Source organism: Crotalus tigris, unplaced genomic scaffold (assembly GCF_016545835.1).
Source record: "Crotalus tigris isolate CLP2741 ecotype Arizona unplaced genomic scaffold, ASM1654583v1 scf7180000018419.1029430, whole genome shotgun sequence".
Classification (NCBI taxonomy): domain Eukaryota; kingdom Metazoa; phylum Chordata; class Lepidosauria; order Squamata; family Viperidae; genus Crotalus; species Crotalus tigris.
In genome coordinates this window covers 282,580-307,638 of record NW_024096993.1, presented here as the reverse complement: position 1 = coordinate 307,638, position 25,059 = coordinate 282,580, and the positions used below count along the sequence as shown (strand labels likewise).

The window sequence follows — 25,059 nt, the reverse complement described above, 5'->3', positions numbered from 1 at the left end:
GATGGGTTTTTCTTCCAATCAACACCTGTCAGCATTTAGAGTGGATTTCTTTGAGGTGGCAGGAGTAACCAGAAGGGGCAATGTTTTCTTTGTTCCTCTTGGATATCCAGAGATCAAGTCTTCAGGGTATTCCTAGAAGGCATTCCTTCTGCTCTTAACCAATCCTGCCCAATCACTTCAGATGTCCTATTGTAACACACTATACATGAAGCTGTCCTTGAAGAGTGTCCAGAAACTTCAGCTGGTGCAAAATGCAGCAGTGCAGGTAATCACATATGCCTGTCGTTCAATACATGTGACACCTTTGCTCCACTAACTGCATTGGTTGCCAGTAGGCTTGTAGGTTCAGTTCAAGATGTTATGATCTGTACAGTCCTACATGCCATGGGACCAAGTTACACTTACTTATCCTATCACAGACCTGGACATTTTATGTCCCCTGGACTATATCTGGCCTTTTGGTTGTCCCTTTCGGGCCCAGGTGAGGTCAGTCGAAGTTAGAAATCAAATGCAAATGAGTGCACTGCAGGGGACAGGAGAAGAAGCCAAGTTGGGTCCTGTCTGCACAATTGGTCTTCCAGACGGCCCCAAAAGAATTTCCTTGACTATGCACTCATCCAGCATAAGGATGGCGTTACTCGCCCAATGGGTCTGTGCTTTCATTAGCAGTGTATGGATTGATGATATTGATGACTTGCTATAGAGAAAACTTCATTTTTTGAAATTTTACGTAGTCATTGGATGCCTAATATTCTGTGAAGACAAGTCGTGTGGAAATGGTTAGGTGTCTTGCCTCTTTTGATACACAGACCATATTTCACAGGCATACAGAAGGATAGTGAGTATCACAATTCTATCAATTTTGCTGCTGTAGTAATCCTTGATGTTCCACACAATGAGTCTACCAAAAGTAGAACTTGTCTTTGCTATTCTGCAGTAGACTTCTGTATCTGTGGTCAATAGTCAAGAGAGGGGCTGCCAAAATAATTGAACTGGTCCACTGCCTGTAGTTTCTGTTCTTTAATCATGGTTTGGGGTTCTGTGTATGGTGTATGAGGACTAGGATGGTGCATGACCTCAATCTTTTGATACCAATGCCGAGTCCAAAATTGTCACAAACTATAGAGAATTTGTCTACACTGGTTTACTTCTCTGGCTGGGAGCCAGCATTTAGAACGCGGCCACCGGCAAAGAGGAAATCTCTCAGTTACTTTCACTTTGGTAATAGCATTAGGTCTCTTCAGGTTGAATAACTTCCCATCCACTCTGTACTTGAGGCTGATTCCAGCATCACTGTCATGAAATGCATCATTCATCATGGCAATAAACCATGCTGAATAGGGTGGGTACAAGCACACAACCTTGTTTAACACCATTGGTGACTGGGACTGTCTTAGAGCAGGAACGTCCAACTTTTTGGCTTGCCTGGGCCACATTGAGTGAAGAGTATTTGTCTTTGGTCACATATAAAGTTTACAATATAGTTAATGTGTACACACACACACACACACACACGCACACACACACATAGTATATATGTATAAATAGTGTTAAAAGTTTATGACTTATCTTGTGGGGTTGCACTGCTAGCTGTCCAGGGCTGCATGTGGTCTGCAGGCCGCGGGTTGGATATAACTGCCTTAAAGGGATTTTCCACCATCCAGCACTGTGTCCACTATGGCAGGGGTCCTCAACCTTGGCAACGTTAAGACTTGTGGACTTCAATTCCCAGAACTCCTGGCATACCATCTGAATTAATTTGGTAGGGCAACCGAACATTGACATGATGCTCCATAGGTTTTGTCGGCTGACGGTAACAAAGGCTTTTGTGAGGTCAACAAAGACTGTATAGCATTCAGGGTTCTGCTCCTGACCCTTCTCCTGAAGTTGGTGCACAGCAAAAATAATGTCAGTAGTTCCACAATCTCTGCAGAAGCCTCACTGTGACTTTCCCATAAGCCCAGCAACAAATGAGTGACCAGACGTTTCAGTGTCAGTGGTGGATTGAAGTTGTTTCAGAGAAGAAGGAAGTAAAAATGATGCTAGTGTGGAAAGGATCTAAATGTATGCAGTGTGAAACACTGGTGTTGAGTTGATGTTCAGTCTGCCTCTTCTATCCTATGTCAAGATGCTTCAGAAGCTCAGCTATTAATAGTGAAGGAAGGACTATTGTGTGGAGCTAGATAATAATAATTTACTGAAGTATCTACATTTTTGGAAACATTGGAACCATTCCCAGAACCACTGAATTCACTTCTTCTGTCTTTTAAAAATATCCTTTTTTCTGTCCTCATCAAAGGCAAGATGTTTCTTCTTGATCCTGAATTTTTCCATATTTTGAACAATCAGAGCTATAAGTCCATTTTTTATGTTTTTCGTAAAACATCAATAACTCTGCTAAGCAGAAAAACAGCTTTTAAATAATCCTATGATTGCAGATGCTCACCCAAACGAATAAAATTATCAAGATGCATTCCAGAACAATCCAAAAGCAAGGGGATGTTGCAGTCTTGTGTGTAGAAAGATTAATAAAATGGGTGGTTGCAAAATAGGTAGAGGGAAGGGAGAAAATAGAAATAAAGATTGAATGTTTGATTTCTGCAGATGGAACATACTGAGCAAGATGGATGTGAGCATCATCTGACAACTTGGCTATTTCATTTCTGTGTAAACTGTTACGTGTTTGAAATCAGAGTGAGCTAAAATGTAAGATTTATAATTTAAATGCGTTAAGATGAACCAGAAATACTTTTTTAATTGCCTTGTTTTGATTCTTGAAAATTAGTGCTGACCCATAACTCTGCTCGACCTGTTTAATGACAGTGATGCTGTTTACATAAATACTCAATTTAGGTCTTCAATTTATTTGTAAAGGTTCTGTGTCTGAACAGAGGAAATAGGGACAAGTATCGTAGATCTGGTCCTCCTTTCTCATTTTCTAATAGTTATAGAAAAAACATATACAGAAAAAGGAACTTTTATGTTACAGTTAATCATCCACATTACCTAGACCAGGGGTAGGCAACCTTGGCTCTTTTATGACTCGTGGACTTCAACTCCCAGAATTCCTGAGCCAGCATGGCTCAGCATGGAAACTTCTCACTTTCCCCTCAGCATGGCTGGCTCAGAAATTCTGGGAGTTGAAGTCCACAAGTCATAAAAGAGCCAAGGTTGCCTACCCCTGGCCTAGACACTTTTCAGGATGCCCAGCTAAAGTTCTAAAAGGGCATTGATTGCACTTGTGGACGATCTGTGATGGGTTCAGGGTGGGGTACATCCATCTGATCATCCTTCATCTCTCAACAAATTTTGATTCTTTCATCATGGTATCCTTTTTGATCAACTTATGGATATTCAGGAAGATACAGTATTGCAGTTCTCCTTCTTCTTCCAAGGTTGATTCCAGCTGATGTTGTTGAGGGAGAATGCTTAAGAGTCAAGTCTCTTCCCTGAGATTCTACTCTGACCCCACTCTGTCTCCATGCTTCTTTAACATCTTCATGGAACTACTGGTGAGATTGTCCGCTGCCACAGGATGAGGTATCATCAATATACTTCTCTGTCCCGACTGATAAGTAGTGCCATTTGTGTTTTCTCAGTGTCTGGAGGCTGTGGGAATTTGGATGGTGGGCTTGTTGTTTACCAGTGGGTATTGAAGTAATCCCTTTATGGATTACTGCCTTGTCGTGGCAAAGGGGCTTGTGTAACTCAATGAAGCTATAAGCTATGCCGTGCAGGGCCACCCAAGACGGACAGGTCATAGCAGAGAGTTCTGACAAAATGTGATCCACTGGAGAAGGAAATGGCAAACCACTCCAGTATCTTTGCCATGAAAACCCCATGGACAGTACTAAAAGGCAAAAAGATATGACGCTGGAAGATGAGCCCCTCAGGTCGGAAGGTGTCCAATATGCTACTGGGGAAGAGCAGAGGGCTAGTACTAGTAGCGCCAGAAAGAATGAAGCGACTGGGCCAAAGCCGAAAGGACGCTCAGCTGTGGATATATCTGGTGGTGAAAGGAAAGTCCGATGCTGTAAAGATTTTTTCTCCATAGGAACCTGGAATGTAAGATCCATGAATCAAGGCAAGCTAGACGTAGTCAAAAAAGAGATGACAAGACTGAACATCGACATCTTAGGAATCAGCGAACTAAAATGGACAGGAATGGGTGAATTTAACTCAGATGACCATCAGGTATACTACTGTGGGCAAGAATCCCTCAGAAGAAATGGAGTAGCCTTCATAGTCAATAAAAGAATAGGAAAAGCAATACTGGGATACAATCCCCAAAATGACAGAATGATCTCAATTCGAATTCAAGGCAAACCATTCAATATCACAATAGTCCAAATCTATGCCCCAACCACTGGTGCTGAAGAGGATGAAATTGACTGGTTCTATGAAGCCCTACAGCACCTTATAGAATTAACACCAAAAAATGATGTCCTTATCATCATGGGGGATTGGAATGCTAAGGTAGGAAGCCAAAAGATAACCGGAATAACAGGCAAGTTTGGCCTTGGAGTACAAAATGAAGCAGGGCACAGGCTGATAGAATTTTGTCAAGAGAATACGATGGTCATAACAAACACTCTTTTCCAACAACCCAAGAGACGGCTCTACACATGGACATCACCAGACGGTCAACATAGAAATCAGATTGACTATGTGCTCTGCAGCCAAAGATGGAGAAGCTCTATACAGTCAGTAAAAACAAGACCAGGAGCTGACTGTGGCTCAGATCATGAGCTTCTGGTTGCAAAATTTAGGCTTAAATTGAAAAAAGTAGGGAAAAGCACTAGGCCACTCAGGTATGAACTAAATCATATTCCTGATGAATATACAGTAGAGGTGACAAATAGATTTAAGGAATTAGATCTGATAGACAGAGTGCCTGAAGAACTATGGATGGAAGTTCGCAACATTGTACAAGAGGTAGCAACTAAAACCATCCCAAAGAAAAAGAAATGCAAGAAAGCAAAATGGCTGTCTGAGGAAGCTTTGCAAATAGCTGAGGAAAGAAGGGAAGCGAAAGGCAAAGGAGAAAGAGAAAGATACACCCAATTGAATGCAGAATTCCAGAGAATAGCTAGAAGAGATAAGAATGCCTTCTTAAATGAACAGTGCCAAGAAATAGAAGAAAACAACAGAATAGGGAGGACCAGAGATCTCTTCAAGAAAATTGGAGATATGAAGGGAACGTTTCATGCAAAGATGGGCATGATAAAGGACCAAAATGGCAGAGACCTAACAGAGGCAGAAGAGATTAAGAAGAGATGGCAAAACTACACAGAAGAACTATACAAGAATGAGCTTAACATCCCAGATAACCACAATGAGATGGTCACTGACCTCGAACCAGACATCCTAGAATGTGAAGTGAAATGGGCCTTAGAAAATCTGAGCAACAACAAAGCTAGTGGAGGTGACAGTATTCCAGCTGAGCTATTCAAAATCTTAAAAGACGATGCAGTAAAAGTGCTACACTCAATTTGCCAGCAAATTTGGAAAACTCAACAGTGGCCACAGGATTGGAAAAGGTCAGTTTACATTCCAATTCCAAAGAAAGGCAATGCCAAAGAATGTTCAAACTATCGCACCATTGCACTCATTTCACATGCTAGTAAAGTTATGCTTAAAATCCTACAAGCTAGACTCCAGCAGTATGTGGATCGAGAACTACCAGAAGTACAGGCAGGATTTCGAAGAGGCAGAGGAACTAGAGATCAAATTGCCAACATACGCTGGATCATGGAGAAAGCTAGGGAGTTCCAGAAAAACATCTACTTCTGCTTCATTGATTATGCTAAAGCCTTTGATTGTGTGGATCACAACAAATTGTGGCAAGTTCTTAAAGAGATGGGAGTACCAGACCATCTTATTTGTCTCTTGAGAAACCTATATGCGGGTCAAGAAGCAACAGTGAGAACTGGACACGGAACCACTGATTGGTTCAAAATTGGAAAAGGAGTCCGGCAAGGCTGTATACTGTCGCCCTGCCTATTTAACTTATATGCAGAGCACATCATGAGAAAGGCAGGGCTAGATGCAAAAGTTGGAATTAAGATTGCCGGGAGAAATATCAACAACCTAAGATATGCAGATGATACCACTCTAATGGCAGAAAGTGAAGAGGAACTAAAGAGCCTCTTGATGCGGGTGAAGAAGGAGAGTGCAAAAGTTGGCTTGAAACTCAACATTAAGAAAACCAAAATCATGGCATCCGGCCCTCTCAATTCCTGGCAAATAGATGGGGAAGAAATGGAGGTAGTGACAGATTTTATTTTTCTGGGCTCCAAGATCACCTCAGATGGGGACTGCAGCCAAGAAATTAAAAGACGCTTGCTCCTGGGGAGGAAAGCTATGGCAAATCTAGACAGCATACTAAAAAGCAGAGACATCACCCTGCCAACAAAAGTGCGTATAGTCCAGGCCATGGTTTTCCCAGTTGCAATGTATGGCTGTGAAAGTTGGACCATAAGAAAGGCTGAGCGCCAAAGAATTGAGGCCTTTGAACTATGGTGCTGGAGAAGACTCCTGCGAGTCCCTTGGACTGCAAGGCGTTCAAACCGGTCACTCCTAGAAGAGATCAACCCCGACTGCTCTTTAGAAGGCCAGATCCTGAAGTTGAAACTCAAGTAATTTGGCCACCTAATGAGAAGGAAGGATTCACTGGAGAAGGGCCTAATGCTGGGAAAGATTGAGGGCAATAGAAGAATGGGACGACAGAGAATGAGATGGCTGTATGGAGTCACTGAAGCAGTAGGTATGAACTTAAATGGACTCCAGAAGATGGTAGAGGACAGGAAGAGCTGGAGGAATGTTGTCCATGGGGTCGCGATGGGTCGGACATGGCTTCACAATTAACAACAACAACAATTGAAGGTGTTGTTTATCAGAGTGGTATTGATGGAAGAAACGTTTACCTCTATAGTAAAGCGAAAGGTTCAGTCAAAATATCACTTAATAAATAACACATCAGTTGTTCTTGATGAAAACCCAGGACTTGCAAACAACTTGTTACTGTCAAATCATTCTGTTTATTTTTCCTTCTAGATCAAATTCCAGTTATATACCTTGTTTGAGTCCTATTCTCATAAAAGAGTTTTGGATATAATTCTTTCAAATTATTGGGGTTAGACAGTCTGTACTAGTCAGGAATTCTGAGGATTTATTTCTATATATTTTTTTCTGGCTATAACTGGGATTCTGAATTAGAATATTTAAAAAAATTATGCTGTCAATGAAACATATATCACCCCATTTCTTTATTTTTATTTGTGTGTATATATACATGTATTAGTTTTAAATAGCTTGGCTTACTTAGAAGTATATAATTGCCTCAAGGTTCAAAGTCCTTTCTGGGCAGCTTATAGCACCTTGCAATAAATGTAAAGATGTTTTACATATGTGATGATCTATTAGTCTTTTTCAAAACAGGCAGGCTTGAATAAATGGCTTTTCCTCTGAATGTCAAGGCAGCTGTGTTGTCTGGAAGGCTTGGCACAGCTGCTTCAAAAGTTTGCTACAGTTCTCTGCACATTATGTGTAAACACAGGGAAGGCTTCTGTTGGAACAGCTAGCGAAGCAAAGGAGGCATGCATGCATGCATGCACAGGCAGAAATGACCCGAATCTAATTCAGAATTTTTTAAAAAACAAATCAACCAATCTTTTCAAACCTGAAAAGTGAAGGAAAAATACAGATTTAAAAACTGTTTAGATTTTTGAGAACCCCGTGTTGTATCTATGCTTTGAATATAAAAGCAATATAAAGGCCTCTATAAATAGGCTAAGCCTGCACAGAGGCAAAGGGGTCATATTGATAAATTAAAAATCGTCACAGGCTGAAAAAGCAATATGGTGATCAGCTGCTCTTTGACTAGTGGAGAAAAGGCAGCACTGGAGCCTGGTGATAGATATGAAGCTTGGGGGCATCAGGTAGCCTGTCTTTTGGAGTGGTTGTGAATTTATTACTTTAAAAAAAAAAAAAAAAAAAAATCAGCGGGCCACATAAAACTGCTCAGTGGCCTACATGCAGCCCAGAAACCCAACGTTCCTGAAACAGATTCCTTCTGAATCTGTTGGATTATAACTTGTATACTTCCATCACTACTGCCAATCTATCCAGAGGGCATCTGGTTGAAAAATACTTTACTGCCATTGTCTGTATCCTTAGAATAATTTTCTTTATAAATCTCTTTAAGCTGCTAGGTTTTTTTTTTTTAAAAAAGGCTTTCATTTGTAAATACAGTGTGGTGCATATTTTATTGCTTTTATTCATTTGCCTGTATTACTCTATTAAGTTTTATTGCCACATTCTTCTATTTTCATCATGCTCAATGTTGCATTATGCCCATTATACTAACATGCTATAAAAAATCTTAAACTACATCTAACTTACAGTTCTCAAATTTCTCTACAAATGTCTGATGGTCTAAAACAGTCGTTCTTAACCTGGGTGATATTGCCCCCCAGGGGGCGATTTCATTTTTCAGCCGGGCGATGGAATGAAAAGGGGCGATGCGGGGGCAAAGGAACAAAAAGGGGGCGATATGGGGGCAATGGAGTGAGACGTTTTGGGGACACTTTTGAGACTTTTTCGTACAGTGAATCGCTGTATATCTGTCGTACAAAAACATCAGATCGCTCAATATTAGTGGATTGAATTGTGTTTTCAAATGTTCCTCTAGCTAGCTTCAGTACGGAACGCCGTACATATGTGAATACGCATCACTTATCTTCATGCGCATTGCGGTTTGTTCTTATGCCCTTTTTATATTTCTTTTTGCGTCTTAAATTTCACTTGTAATTCAATCATTAAATGTTACTGTTTTTCTTTTCGGGCATTTCACTTTCTTGCAATTGAATTTTGTTTTCAGTGGTCATTACATTTAAGTGTCTTGAATAAATAAGATAATAATGAAATACATGTATCACGAAGTTTGGGAATAAAGTGACGGGTGGCGCCAAAATTTTTCACACAGTTGAGATATGGGAAAAAGACTGGAAATAAATTATGTGTCATATTATATGTCCATATAACAAAAAAAGTTTTTGCATCAATTGAAGAATTATTTCTTATGTTGTAATTGAGAGGGGGGCGATGACAACTTCCTCATTGGCTCAAGGGGGCGATTCATTCAAAAAGGTTAAGAACCACTGGTCTAAAACATAATTACATTGGCACGTGATGAATAAAGTTCTATGAAACAGATCAGTTATATGGTTTCAAAAATAGGGGAATGTTATTCTTTTCTTTTTTTATTCCAGTAGTTTTCTAGCACTAGTTACAATACCAGCTCCAATTACTTCTCTCAGTGATAATGGTACAATGGTTATGATGGACCCCAACATAGGTTTTTGCCAATGATAGCAATAGCAGTAAGACTTATATACCACTTCACAGTGCTTTACAGCCCTCTCTAAGCGGTTTACAGAGTCAGCCTATTGCCCCCCCCCAATCTAGGTCCTCATTTTACTGACCTTGGAAAGATGGAAGGCTGAGTCAACCTTGATATCATCTTCTGTAACACATCCATGGTGAATGATGCTCTCATTAATTGTACTCTGCGCCGACATCTCCAGTCTGTCATGACATTTGTGAAGTGCCATTAGCCAAGAACAGTTCAATCCACATCCTTTTCTCTATTCCCACATAGTTCTTTTCTCATCCTCTTCACTTTAAAACAGGGATAGATGCTGGGCGACATTCAAAAACGATCTCACCAACAAATGGAACCTAATGATATTTTTCCACATTAATTTTTAAGAGCATAATTAAATGAAGACTTGATGGCTTCGGTGGTGGTTGCTTTTTTCCTCTCTTGCCCATGTATTTACTATTTTGTTTTACTAGTTTTGTTTACCGTCTTCCCTCCTGAAGTACTTTGGAGTTCTAATGTAATAAAGGCATTGCCCTCTTATAAAATTCTTGATTTTTTTCCCCTATAGCTTATGCAGGATACCTTTGCTTTCTTTATATGCCCTTATATAAAATTCTTGATCCCCCCCCCCAGAACATATGTAGGCTATATTTGCTTTCTTGGTGTTGCTCCTCCTTACTGAAAGCAAGAAATATCAGCAGTACTTAACTGAACCTTTTCCACCATCCCAGCTGGAGTTGGTTATTTAACAGTTTGAGACTCCTAAACCCAGCAGACATGGGCATAAGTGTAAATATAGTTTGAGTTCAAGGGGACGTTCAATGGGAGAAGGCAGGGGCAAGGATTCAAGGATGTTTCACAGCCAGACTAGATAATCAAGAGCAGGCTACTAAAGAGTTCAAAGGAAAGTTCAAGGTGGGTTGTTGCATAAGGAAAGTGCAAGGTGGGCTGTTATCCAAGGTGGACTGGACAATGAGACCGTGGCTTTAGCCACAGTGGTTAAAGTTGTGGGTGGTGGGGTCTGATGCCTTCTCTGCACTCTAGATAAACCCATTGGGTTGTTGCAGTGCTTCACATTTGACTCAAAAGAGATGCTCCAGAACAGGGGCGTCAAACTTGCAACGTCACGTGACATGTTGTGATGTATCGTGACTTTTTTTCCATTGCTGGTCTCAGCATAACGCATCTGGCCCGCAGGCTGGCAGTTTGATACCCCTGCTCCAGAATATACACCAGCATGAAAACAGATCCGGCAGTGACTTACTGAAGCAGCTGTATCTTTTTCTACAATCAGTTAGCTGCAGCAGAAGCCTTCCTGCAACAGCTGAGTGATCCAAGGAAAAAGTGCAGCTGCTAATCTGCACCACCATGTTCTAAAACTCCTCAGTGGAATTGAACCATTGCATAGTTTTACTCCCAATTTTCTTCTTTTGGTCCTCTTCATCTTCTGAGGATCACTGATCAACTGGGGGGGGGGGATGAAAAATTATGAACAGTCCTCATTTAGCAGTCATAACTAAGATCAACTCAGTCACTAATTGAAACCATTGCTAAGTGGGGAATCACATGACTGTGACTGTGCTTTCCTTTCCCCCACTCTCATGCCCTTTGGAATGGCTATCCCTGTGCTGAGATAATTAGCAAGAAGAGAATTAATCTTTGTGTTGACATTAATTGGAGGGGATAGGATTACATGACAGTAAACAAGCACACAATGGGGAATACATCAGGCTGTTTGCATAGTGCACTTGGCTCTATCAATATAGAGGGGGGCTGCTGATGCCACCGTATTCCTTCCAATGTGTATTCCCCGTTGTGCGCCTGCTTACTTTCTTATAATCCCTTTCTCTCCAATTTCTCCACTCTGCAAGGGGCACAAAAAAGAAAAATAACAAGTCAGGCATAGGAGAACCCATATTGACCATAAAGGCAATTGTGTGAGTGAGGGATGTGGCAAAGGTTGTAAATGTAGCCAGTGGTTGTAAAGTTACTTTTTTTTTAAAGCACAGTCATAATTTTAAATGCTCATTGAACATTGCAGCCACTAAGTAAGGATTATCTATGCAATTCATTTCTAATCTACAAAATCCTTGTTACAATATTTACAAGAGCAAAGCAGTAAGCTATCAGGTGAGTGATGATATGTAAAAATTTCCATCGCTTCCAGTACTGGCATTATGCAATGTGCAAAGTTCAAACTTTTTTTGCAGTCAGAATCTATCATGAATACTAGGATTCCATAAAACTCCATTTGAGAAAGAAGGCCCAGAAAATAATTTATAATCCAGTATCTCATTACTAGAGCTTGTCTGAATGGATTTAAATGTATCTTTAGTGTAGTGTTGCTTTGTATGTATGGAATCTAATGCTTCCTCTTCTTTTTATTGTTTCCAGATTATTGTTGGAGAAACTGCAGTGTTTTGCTTACAGATGGCCACACGGGATTTTGAAAACCAAGAAAAAACAATATTAACTGGAGACTGTTGCTATATAAACCCACTGGTGCGCAGGACTGTCAGGTTCCTTGGTAAGAATATAGGGTGTTGTTTTCTAATCTTCACGCATTAGGATGTGTAATCCAGTTATGGAAACCTCCTGATCAATTGAATTGTCTCTGGGTTCTTGAGGTTCCCATATAAAACTATAATCTTAACTCTCATCACTCCTTTAATAATAAACTCTGCTCTTGAGTTTATAAGATTGTAGCCCCAAATGATGCCATTGAAAAACCAACATTCTCAGTTTGTATCAGTTCATTGCATCTACTGTACTTCTGTATTGCTGAGATGCAAGCAACAACGTGTGGATTAGCAAGGTGGTCCGTAGAGTAGAGATCCTAGCTTGCATAGAATGGCATGACCATGGTTGAAGTAAAAGTGGGTTTGGATTGCATTTGTGGCATACTGGCTAAATATGTCAGAAATGACTGATATTTTGTTTACTGGTGCCAGGGTACATGCAGGAAAGGGGACAGATAAGGTTTGCAATTAGTCCGTAGATTCTCTACCTTATTAAAATTAGAGACTGCTAGATTTGACAGGCCTGGCCATTTTCATCCAGTCTCTTACCTTTCTCTTTTTGGGGGGGAACATTGTTGAGAAGGTGGCCAGGCTGCAGCAACAGAGGGCTCTGGAGATGACAAACCATCTATAGCAGAGGTGTGAAACTGGTGGCCCATGGGCCGGATGCGTCATGTGCAGGCCACGCCCATCCCAGCTCCACAAAGGCAAAAAACTTCGAGATATATCATGATACATCGTGTGACATGATCGAGTTTGACACCCGTGATCTAGACTCTTTCCAGTCAGATTTCAAATCAGGACATAGAATTGAGAAGGCTTTGGCTATATTTGCTATTGACTCCTGATGGAAACCAGAATGGTATAGTCATAAAAGAGCCGAGGTTGCCTACCCCTGGTATAGTGCAATCATCCTGGTTCACCTTAATCTCTAAGTGGTTTCTAATATTATCCTTCTGGACCATTTGTGGGAATTATGAGTGGGAGTCACAGTACTATGGTTCCCCTTCTTTCTTTATAGTTGGATCCAGACAATGTTGGCAAGGAAAAAGAATCAAGCGAGAGATCTCTCATATAAGGGGTGTCTTAGGGTTCGATGCTCTCACCCCCACCCCATTTAACATTTGCATAAGGCTGCTAGGTGAGGTATTAAGCAGTTTGGAGTCACCTCTCACCAATGCATTGATGACATCTCGATCTCAGTCCAACCAGATCCTTCCGTCAAGGACTTGTCCCAGTATTTAGAAGTTGTGCAAGGGTGGATAAGGAAGTACAGGTGCAAGTTTGAGTAGTTACAGGAACTTGGATCGTACGAACCTGGGAAGAGGAATAAAAAGCTCCATGGGTTGAGATTACACTTCCCTCTTTTAGGACTGGTGCACAATTTGTGGATGTCTTTGAACTCACGGCTCCTGCTTAGAAGATATGTAGCAATAAAACTTACAAATTCATCCAGCACACCAGTTGCACCCATATCTGGATCGGGACAATCACACACACTTGGTGACCTCACATGGACTGTAGCAATGAAGACCACTTGGAAGCAGCAATTGATCCAGAATGCAGCTGCTAAGGGAATTAATTATGAGTATGCATACCACAGTATGGCAACAGAACATTTCATTATCATGAGTTGAATTCACTACCAATAAGATTCTAGATGTAGTTCAGAGAAGTAGTTACCATCTATAAAGTCCTTTATGACCCAGGAGGAGTAGGGCACAGACATTTCATAGGATTTACTAGTAAAGAAACACACACACCCCAATATTCACTGGCACTCCAAGAGAGAGGAGCAATGATTCTATCTGTTACAAACATAACACACCTAAAATTAAATCAAGATTATAAATTAGCATGTCTGCACTGTTATGTTCAAAGGCAGGACAAGGTTCTATATTGTTTTCATTTTCTCTTAGCAGTGATTCCTTTCACCAAGCTTATATGCAAAATATTTTATTTATTAATATTATTGATCAGATTATTCATTTTATTGCACCACTGTAATAGCCAATCAATTATTTCTTTTCCTTCCCTTTCTTTAGGCATTTATGCATTTGGACTTTTTGCAACAGACATATTTGTAAATGCTGGACAAGTAGTAACTGGGAATCTTGCACCTCACTTCCTTGCACTTTGCAACCCCAATTACACAGCTCTGGGATGTCAGCAGTTTACAGAATTCATCAGTGGTGCAGAGGCTTGCTCTGGAAATCCTGATCTTATCATGAAAGCCCGAAAAACTTTTCCTTCCAAAGAAGCAGCTCTGAGTATATATGCAGCAACATACATCACTGTAAGTAAATCAGGCAATTGTATTCGGGTTATTGACTTTCTCCTCAGGTGACTCCAACTTGTAGATGTCCCCACAGCCATTGCCCAGTCACCACTGCAGCAGTATGAAATCCACTTTCATTCTCGTTTGATAGCTGCAGCAATGATCAGATAATAATATAAGTCACTTACGAAGGAATGGCCTACATCAGGGGTCCCCAACCCCCGGTCCGTGGACCGGTACCGGGCCGTGGCATGCCAGCAACTGTCCGCACAAACAAGCAAAGCCCCATCTGCAGGATGCAGGCAGCATACAAAACCACACAACCCTCTGGTCTGCGGAAAAACCTCCATGGAACCAGTTCTTGATGCCCAAAATGTTGGGGACCTCTGGCCTAAATCATTACAGGAATATCAGGCATGTTGACTTGGGAACAGTTCAAATTGGTTTTACGCGTACAAATGTTCCAGATTGTGATGTGATGTGATGTGATTGACATTGTGGCCATTTATTTCTCTCCTCCAGGGTTTGCATCTTGGCTTGTTTAGGCCATCCACAGAATCTCTGACCTTACTTTTGAGTTCCTGCATGGCTCTTTCGGTATTAACGTTCGCTAGATTCATAGCGTAGGTAACATCATATATCTTAAGAGTCAAATGATCATTTTTTTAAAAAAAAAAATCAAATTTTCTTTTTTTAAAATCTTAAATTTCCAATGTGTGCTCTTTGGAAGGGAGAATTAGGGCAATACCGTTCCACTTCTCAAATGTATCAAAGGGCTAAACGCTGCTTTTTGATCGGACTGCCTGCTGTTTCAGCTTCAAATGATGTGTAATAATTAACTTGGTACGAAGTGGCCTTTGTTGGTCTCAGTGGGGCACTTCACATTGGGGAGGCGATGTTGGATTCAGCAAGGCACAGAAGCGATGCTGTTGCTTGAGGCTGGATTGAGGCAGTGTCACTCACCCTGCTGGGACCCCAAGGTGATGTTCTTCTTACTGAGGATGCTTTGTTTCTCCCTGACAGTTTCCTCTGTCCCTTACATTAAGCAGATGAAAGGGGTACCTTCAGAAGCAATGCAACAGTTCCTTTTTGCTTTGTGAAGGAGCTTCCAAAGGTGGCTTCAAAGCTTTTCATAACCGTTCTTATGTTATCCTTCCAGAGGGTTACACAGCACCGCTACAGAAATACATTAATATTATCAAGACAAGAAGCATAGCTAGAGGGTATTTTGATATCCAGCCCTCTGCTTGATATTTAGAGAAGGGAGAATCCCCTGTGAATATTTCTCCATTCTTAAAATAAATCTTGGTATCTTGTGTGTTGGGAAATGGCCAGCTAGGCAAGAAGGATGACTCAAGCAGGGAAGTAGCCTGGAATTGTTGCACAGCCACAAGAGACCCAGGACTGCTAAGCTCTATAGAACCTTATCTATCTGTTTCTAAGAGGAGGCAAATAGTCAGAGGAGATTCTTGTATTATAAGCAGAATACAATAAAATAGTTAGCTTGTACTCTACACGTCTGGATCTGGTTGCTTGCCACTGACACTGAGTCTTTCTAATATTTGATGGATGGATTATGTGTGGCCCTTTATGATTGCCCTGTGTCCTGTTGCAAATAGCGGTGCAGTCATCCCAACTTCATGGTAAGCTGCCTGACTGCATATTGTTGTGTTGGGGAGGGAAGCTTCCCCGCTGAAATAGAAGGCAGCCTGTCCATCAGCTGAACAATGAACTGACAAAGTGAGTGTAATAATAATAATAATAAAGTTGGAAGGTACCTTGGAGGTCATCTAGTCCTGATGAAAGGCTATGTGTATAATGTGTGTCTATACAAAATACTGAAAGTTCAGTTGAATGTGTTAACATATCTCCTTACTGTTTTAAAATGTTAAAGGCTATCTTAACTGCCATTGTTCTTCCTTTTGTTCTTACATTTCTACAAAAAGGTAGATTACCCCTCTTTAATTAAGCCACTTGTTTATTTATTACTTTTAACAGTTGCGGTTTATGATTTTGGCTGGCATTGGTATCTAAGCAAATTATTGTCAATGGCGGGACTTGGTGGTTTGGCAATCAGGCCGTTCAGTTGATTAAACAAGATAGAAAACTTTTTCTTGTGACTTTATCCTTGCAGTTGCATTGTGGGTAAGGAAACCTTTTAATTCCCCCCCCCTTCTAAAGGAGTAAAGAACTGTTGTTGTTTTACCACTATGCTGGCTAACTTGGCAATCTAGAATGAATTCAGGAAGATTTCTTTGCAATCTTGGAAGTAGGAGAAGATGTCTCCTTAGCTTATTGTGACCACCTATCTGGGCATTCTCAAGGTTGAAAGGAAGGCTGCAGTTCTATAAGAGATTTGTGGAGTCTTTGGTAAGCTATCAAAATGACCGATAGTGTGACAGAACAGGTCAGAATTCATACAGAGCAGCCCTTGATGCTTCACTAACAACTACATTATTGAATTCACTATATGTAGAATAATGGATGAGTAAGATTATGTCCAAGTCCAAAGATATGATCTGAAAACCCATGCTGTAACAACCTTGCAGATGTAAAATAATCTAGATTGTCTCAATACCTAACATTCTGGAAACTAAAGAATCATAGGATATAACTACTGGTAGTAAAGACTGATAAAAATATCCACAGTTGGTAATAAATTCCTTACTAATGTTTCATCCCACTTCAGTTTCAATGAGCATATAGTTTGGAGAAATACAGAATGGGAAATCTTACCTTGGAGATATAAAGTCAAAAATCTTTTGATGGCCATGAACATTTGCTGAAAGAGAGAGAATGTGTAATAAAAGTTTTAGATTTCTTTGGCGTTAGAAAAAAATCTGTTGTTCAAGAAAGTCCAGCTAGATATAGTCTATATAGTTTTGACATATGCAGCTGTTCCTGTTTTAGAGCATAAGTTGCCTATAGCAGGTATCTGTTATTTTAAGTCTGTGCTTTGTGTACCAGAGGCAAGCAGAAAATGCTCAGTTTATTTCAAGAATGGGATTTGGTACAGTACATTGGATCACATGTAATTAAATCTATTGTAACAACGTGCAAAAAAACTTGCTTAAATTACTTATCATTGCACCAGGCTTCGTTTTTGAATTAGTTTTTCATACGAATTTAAATAATTGGCCAAAATACATAAGGAGAGATAAGAACATGCATTTGTTGCAAAATAAGCAGGGAAATGTTTTATCCGGTCAGAGAGCATTTTCTTCCCTTAATGCTCACGCTTGGCTAGCAGAAAAAAAAAGAGGCAATGTCTTTTCCTTTTTTACTGCTGATGTTTTATGTGGAGTCCCAGTTGTCATCTAATTCTTCTGCATGAGTGAAAAACAGCCTTGGCAGGCTGACTTGACCACATTGATGTTGACATCAGGGGGGCGTTTTAAATATTCAGAGCAACATGATTACATGTCATTAGTTTTAACACATGCTTCATTTAGATTTGTAAGTTGAAAAATCATACATGTGAATTAGTTAACATAACAATTCCAGAGAGAGAGAGAGAAAGAGATCTGTATGTTAAATTAGATGCATATAACAATATCTATATACATACACATACACACATAATTACTTAGGATATAAAAGCAATGGCAACTTTGGCATTTACATGGTATAAACAATCAAAACATGATTGAAAAGCAATAAAGAGCATGTGCTAGCTTTTATGGCTCTCTGTTCAAAGATTCATATAAACACCATATATTAAATGATGCATTAAAACACATTTATTAGACAAAGTTATACAGGGAAATGAGACTTATACATGACAACAGATGTGGATTTTGTAGAGATAAAACACATTTATTAGAAAAAGTTATATAGGGAAATGAAAATTACACATGACAACACACGTAGATTTTGCAGGGTTTTGAATTCCTTTAAAGAAAAAATAATATGCCGAACATTTAATGGAAGGAATACCATAGTAACTGTGACGTTAACACAGACTACATTTAGAATGATCCATATGCTTTTTCATATCTAGATATAAAATGCTTTTTCCCCCCCTTGAGAGGGAGAATAAAAACAAAACTATTCTTTGATAATTCAAGACAGGAAATAAAATAAAATCAACAGCTAATGCCCCATTAAAATTAAAGATAATTTCTAATATTTAAACAAAGAAAGAATGGTTGGGTCTTAGAATTCTTTTTATACTTATCAATAGAGCAACCAGAATTATTTGGGATCTCTGATACAGAGATATTTATAATATGAAGAAGATAACTATCCTATATCCATAAACAATGGATAATATTCAACCCTACTTGCATCACAAAACCATCTTAATTTGCAACGCATTGTGAAGTTGGAGGTCTATTTATTGTACATTGTGATGTATCCATGTCATGGTTTGCCACTTCACTCAGTTCATCATGGTCCAAGGCTTTGTGCCTAAGGCAGGACTAGAATTCAACAGTCTCCCAGTTTTTAGCATGACGCCTTAATTACTATACCAAACATAGCACCCTTAGTAGATGGTTAAAAATGTGTGTAATTATACCTCTTATGCCAGTTAGTGTTGCAGCTCAACCCCAAACTATAGATACATAACTTAACAAATTGTCTTTTAAGAGGTACTTTCAGAAGTGTATTGCTTCCTTAGCCCAGATAAATTGAAATCTCTATTGTAGATTATTATAATTCTATTTTTGTTTTACACAACTAGATTCTTCCTGCTCAGTTGTTCTTAATCTAAAGAACAGAGCTGTATTGAAAGCTAAGTAAATGTAATACACACACACACACACACACACACACACACATTCAATGTATTGCTTAGACATTTTTTGATATCTCAAGGTAGCTTACAATATAAAACATACAATTCCATATCAATCACAACATAAATAATATTTACATTTGTTTAAAGAAGTAGTGAAAATAAGTCACGTTATAACTGAAATATTCAATAATAACAGTGTGAATAAAATAAATGTATGGCAGGTTAGTAGGGAGATAGTATTACAGGCCCTTGACTAAAGTTTATTCCAGAATTTTGAGGTGAGTTTAAAAACACACCAATAGTCTGTGCAGCTGGCACAAAATTGGTGAACCTTACTATGTATCCTCAAGTGAATATCAACCAGTGTTTCCAATTATTGGTAGAAGAGACTATTTGTACCTCAGGGTTGAACTGTGGGGTTCTTGGTGCTCTCTGAGTTTGGTTGTTTTCTTGGGGATGTTTATTTACCAAACTTGGTAACAACAATGCTACCTTGTAAGGAGACCTCTGCAAGAAAACAACCAAGCTCAGAGAGCACCAAGGAATCCACAGTTTCCAGCTGTGGAAACTGTCTGATGCTATTAGCATGCAAATAATGCATATATAACTGGGAATAGATTTCTTTCTTGGTTATGAATTTCAATGGGAAGTGTTAGCAAAATGGATGAAACAAAGTTTTGCTTCCACACCATAGTTTTGAATCCAGAAAGATTTCGTAAGTTCCTTTATTTTATACCTATATAGCTCTTTACATAGATCAGCAAAATATCCACCTTTAAGTGTTTCCATCTTATCCGAATTAAACTGTCACCTTGATATAAATCAGGAATGGGTGAAATACACTCCTATCAGCCCTTGCAGTGACAGTGGTGAGAGCTAGTAAGAGTTATAGTCCAATAAAATCTATCTGCCCCTGATGTAGATAAGGTTACTGGCATTTCAAGTCTGCCTGACTATTAGTGACTCCGGGCAGCTTTACAGTTGAAAAGGGAAAGGAAAGAAAAAGGAAAGGAAAGTACAACAAAATAGAGAAGAAACCATGACCCAAATGTATAAAGAAAGAAAAAACGCATCACCCTGTCACAAAGTCTTGGGAGAATAGCCAGGTCTTTAATAGCTTCCTGAACATCAAGAGGTGGGGGCCCCTGTTTCCCAAAATGTTTTTACTTCATTGAAGAGAATATCGAACAGTGCAGTCATTAAATAAACAGCATTAATTTCTGTATGGTGCTGCCCATAGAACTAAAGTCCCGCTATGCTACAAAGGCTTTTATCCTGTCAACTCATTTTCCTTACCCGTGACAGTTCTTTACTACTGATTACTTAAGGAAGAATGTTATAGTGAAAATATTTCCCCTTTTCTGACATCAGGTAAACATAAAAATGGAAGATGAGTCAGATCTAATAAAGCAACTTTGTCATACGTTCTTTATTAATATTAGCCCTTCTTATAAATTAATTATTCCAAATTTTATGAAGGTGGAGACAGGATAAAGTGGCAGGCATTTTTGGGGGGGGTGTTATTTTTGTGGTCATATATTTTCTAATGTTTAGGAAGACTGGAATGATCAAATAGTTATTTAATTCATGTGAGTTTTTTTTTTTTTTTAGAATGTGTATTTGGCTTCGTGGGACTACTAGAGAGCTGGATAAAGATACATATTTATTTTATTAAAACTATTTACATGGCAGATCATCTCACATAGTAACTATAGGTGACATACAAAATTAAACATGGGTTAAAACAATTGTCCCAAGGTCAGCAAACAAAATCATACTAGCTATCAGAGTTGGTTAACTTCCTCACTCAAATGCCTGGGCAAAAAGCCAGGTTTTCAATGCCCTACGAAAAGCAAAGAAGGGTGGGGTCTTCTGGATCTCCGGTGGAATGCTGTTCTAGGGGAAAAGTGCTGCAACTTACAAAAAATGGCCTGTTTAAATTATGGGAAGCTGGACTGAGACCAGCTGATAGTCCTTCAGGGAGAGAAGAATGATATGGTCATAAATTTTCCGAGGCTGCCAGGAACACTGTGGAGAGAACAGGAAAGTTGATTGATATGAGTTGAAGCAGATAGGGTATGCCTGGTCTCCTAATCTTTTAGGACAGTGGTTCTCAACCTATTTAATGCCGCAACCCCCAACCGGTCGTAAGTCGAGGACTAAACCGGTCGTAAGTTGAGGACTACCCAACTGGTCGTACGTCGAGGACTTTCCCTGCCCAGGAGCGCTGCGCATGCGTGGTGCTGCCCCCTGTGCTGGCCAAGGCATAGCTGGCAAGCGGCAGAGACGGAGTAGGCCGACCACCGGCTGGGCCACCAGCTGGCCCAGCCCAAGGGAGGTAAGGCACCCGCTGGAAAAGGGGGAAAAAATGGCGGACAGCCTTGCTTGGCGACCCCCATGAAATGGTCGATCGACCCCAAATGGGGTCGCGACCCATAGGTTGAGAACCGCTGTTTTAGGAAAACCTGGAATTTGCTAGAATTGTTTCTTGGATGAGCTTGGGAGACCTGGCAGTGGACTCCTGCTGAGGCTTAAAATTTCGAGTCTTTGGCCAGGAACATTTTCACTCTAGCTAATCTCTCAGCTGTTATGAGATGAGTCACTGGAAGCCTGTTGGACGATGAGTGTGATAGTGGTGAAAATAAATACATACCCTTTTCTCTTCCCTGCCCAGGCTTCTGTCTATATTTGCCCCAAACCTATATGGCCTTCAAATGAAGAGAGGTGTTTATTGTGAAAGGTTTTGAGTGCCTTTGTCCTTCTTAACTGTTTCTGGCATCTATTCTAATTCTTAAAGTTTTAAAATATCTTAGCATATTGTTTTTATTAATAATAGATTCTCCCCTTTTTTGTGACTTCTTAATGTGGGTGGCTGCTGCTATGGTAACTGACTTTTTTTCGCCTGCTAATCAGCCTTTCCTAACAGCTTAGATGTTGCCTATTTGTGAAACTTTATTATTATTCTATATTAGCCTTCCTCACCTGATAACCCCAGTTTTCTTTCGTCAGTCCAATACAGTGGCCAGGTTTGTTGAGATCTTGGCAGCTATAGGCCAAGATATCTAGAGGTTGCATACTTTATGCTATTGTTTTAACCAAGTACTTCTTAGAAAAGATGGAACCGTTCACTAAATAACACTCTAAATCTCATTTTCCCCCCAGTAAGTTAATACTGACAAAATACAGTGGCGCAGTGGTTAAAGTACAGTATTGCAGACAAACTCTGCCCACAGCCTTCAGTTTGATCCTGACAGGGCTCAAGATTGACTCATCCTTCCATCCTTCCACAGTCGGTAAAATGAAGAGCCAGACTGCTGGAGGCAATATGCAAATAATGCTTCTACCTTATAAACTGCCCAGAGAGTGTATAAAGCTCCATGAAGCGGTATATAAATGCTATTGCTATATGAATGTTGCCCTCATTGAATCTGACTTAGATCAGCCTTTGAATTTCCCGCCCTCTCTAATGTGTCTTATCAAGGTTTTCATCCCAACCTCATTCTCTTAAATTTGAATGATCTTATCCCAACAATGCAGTTTGGTAATTTGAGGGTTTGCAGATGTTCTAGTTGTCCAATAACAAACATCTTCCCACCCACCTAGCCTTTTACACGCATATCCATTGCATACTTTACAGTTGCTTCTACAGCAAGAAGTGGGTAAATAAAGTGGAAAGCGTAAATGGAAAAGAGAAAGGAAGTGAAGAATCTCAGAAAGTGATCAGTTCACACCTGTGGCAAAAGAAAAAAAATATTGAAAAAAGAAAGAGCAGTCAAGAAATGATCAAATATCTATTTTTTTTTTTGTAGCCCAGATCTGGTAACATTATTATGAGGACAGACACACCAAGCAAGAGGTCCAGAGACGTAATGTCACATGGATATAACACTGGGAGAAGGGGAGAAGAGATGCAGCCAAGGAAATGATCAGATAAAAGATAACTTAGCCCACAATAGGAATGTGGATGTGTTAGTCAGCTCAGAGGCGACCCTCCCTAGTTTTTTAGGCTGTAAAAGGAGCAGAGGGAGAAATGTATTTTCAGACTTGCAAGATTTTGTTAACTTTACAATAAAGTAGAATTCTGCCTGAGCTTCCACTCTATTTTGCAAGGCTGTCAGAGGGATACCTCAAATTCCCTGCAGATTCATAAGAGAAGTAAAGTAGATGGGACACGAGCCCGTAGACGCCTAACCTGGCTTTGCTTCTTTTCTGAAACTCTTGATTTATTATGGTTGGTCACATAGTCAGCAAAATACTTAGATTGGATTTTGCCGTTTTGTCCAACCATCAAATCCTTTCCAAGAATTTGATATAGGCCAGTGGTTCTCAACCTTTTTAATGCCGCAACCCCCAACCTGTCATAAGTCAAGGACTACTCAACCGGTCATAAGTCGAGGACTACTCAATTGGTGCAGCACTGTTTGCAGAATGGGACTTTTGGCGGGCTCAGCAGGGCAGAGACAACCTGGACAATTCCTATTGGCTTTTGAAAGCCAATAGAATTAGACTCTATTCAAGAGAGTCTATTCTATTGGCTTTCAAAAGCCAATAGAATAAAAGGGAGTAGCACAGCTAAGGAAAAGGTGAAAACAATGGCAGACTGCTTTGTTTGGCGACCCCCGTGAAATGGTTGTTCGACCCCAAATGAGGTCCCGACCCACAGTTTGAGAACCACTGATATAGGCAGATGTTGTTTAATAATATCAATTATTTTATATAAATTAGCTTTTGCAATTGACTGAAGGTGATTTTGTCAAGGCTGATGGTGTTCAAGTGGTTGATCCAGATGTTTTGGAATTGGATCCAAGGCCCCTGTTTACTACCGTACTACCTTTGCTTTTTTTTTTTTTTTGCCAGTCATCCTACTGTTATTGGTAAGGGTGGCATATATGTCCAGTCCAAACTCTATTACAATATCTTGGCTGTATATATGGGCAGTGCTGAACTATTCTATTTCAGACAATGTTTTTCCATATAGCTTCAGATTGTCCATGTAAAGGAGGTAGGATAGCCTAGCCCAGGGGTGTCAAACTGCCGGCCTGTGGGCCAGACACGTCATCTGGAAGCCACTCCCACCGCATTGCCGGCAGTGGCAAAACTGTCCCGATACATTGCGTGATGTCACGTGATGTTACGAGTTTGACATGTCTGACCTAACCGATGTTTTTGATGTTTGATAGCGATGACCTGACTTGTTCAGTATTACTGACAGAGGAATCAAGTGGTGATAGTGAATCTCCTTGAAAGATTTCTCTCTTGATATTAACCTCTCTCAGTCTTATCACCGTTGATCAGCAACTGTGTCTTCCAGTGTGCCATTGATCTTTACACAAAACTTAACGATATTTCCACTGACTCCTGTTATTTCTAGGCACTTGATGATCTAGTCACGCGGCAGGGAGTCGGATGTCTTCTTGTAATCAATCTAAGCTACATTCAGGTTAGAGTTCCTTCTCTTACAATTTTTCAAAATTGTTTTGCCAATCCGGAGCTGATCTTTTGTTTCTCTGCTGTGTGGACAGTTTCCTTTCTGCTCAAGTGGAAAGGACTTGTTTTCAGCTAGATGTTTTGGACCGCATCAGCTATCATGTCAGTTAGCAATCTGAAAAATTGTTGGTGAGGAGTTGGCCTGTAGTTGCCTGGTGCAGCCCCTTTTGTTGAATTTTTGCCAGATGTTGAACAACCTTCAATTTCACTTCCTTGCCGTATGTCATTAAACTCCTTGGCAATGAGTGGGTGTAGACCAGTCAGATGTTTCAATCAAAACCCATGCAGTTCACCTTTACCTAGTGCTGACCAATTCTTAATCTTCCTTGCCTTTTTCTCCACCATTTCTGCTGTGATTAAAAGCTCTTCACTTCAACTTCTTTTTTATTCTTACTCGCATCCTTTATCCATGCTGCATTCTTGTTGTAATTTTTTTTTTGAGTTGTCGCTTAGCTGTTGCCCAGAACTGCACTGTTTCTTCTTTGTCAGGTGTTGACTGGTTCACTGCAGTCTGTCCATTGGTGGGTTGATAGCAACGTTTCTGATTCGACTGAAATTGGAGAGTCTGCCTGTTGTGTGCAGTTGAAGTTTTATAGTACTGATCTTCTTGGCTCTAGCTGTTATTTGCTGCTTTATTATTTCTAGTGTC

General features: G+C 40.0%; 1 protein-coding gene across 4 annotated transcripts in view; it reads left to right on the top strand.

Moving 5' to 3' along the window:
• PLPPR5 (phospholipid phosphatase related 5) overlaps window positions 1–25,059 on the top strand; it is an 80,935-nt gene that overhangs the window by 34,439 nt on the left and 21,437 nt on the right. For 3 of the 4 annotated variants that reach the window (XM_039352259.1, XM_039352258.1, XM_039352261.1), the window contains exons 2-3: window positions 11,780–11,912; window positions 13,950–14,200. In XM_039352259.1, coding sequence (XP_039208193.1) covers window positions 11,780–11,912; window positions 13,950–14,200 — 384 coding nt within the window. Of the gene's footprint in view, window positions 1–11,408; window positions 11,516–11,779; window positions 11,913–13,949; window positions 14,201–25,059 lie in introns of those variants that run through there. The other variant, XM_039352260.1, reaches the window with a different exon arrangement.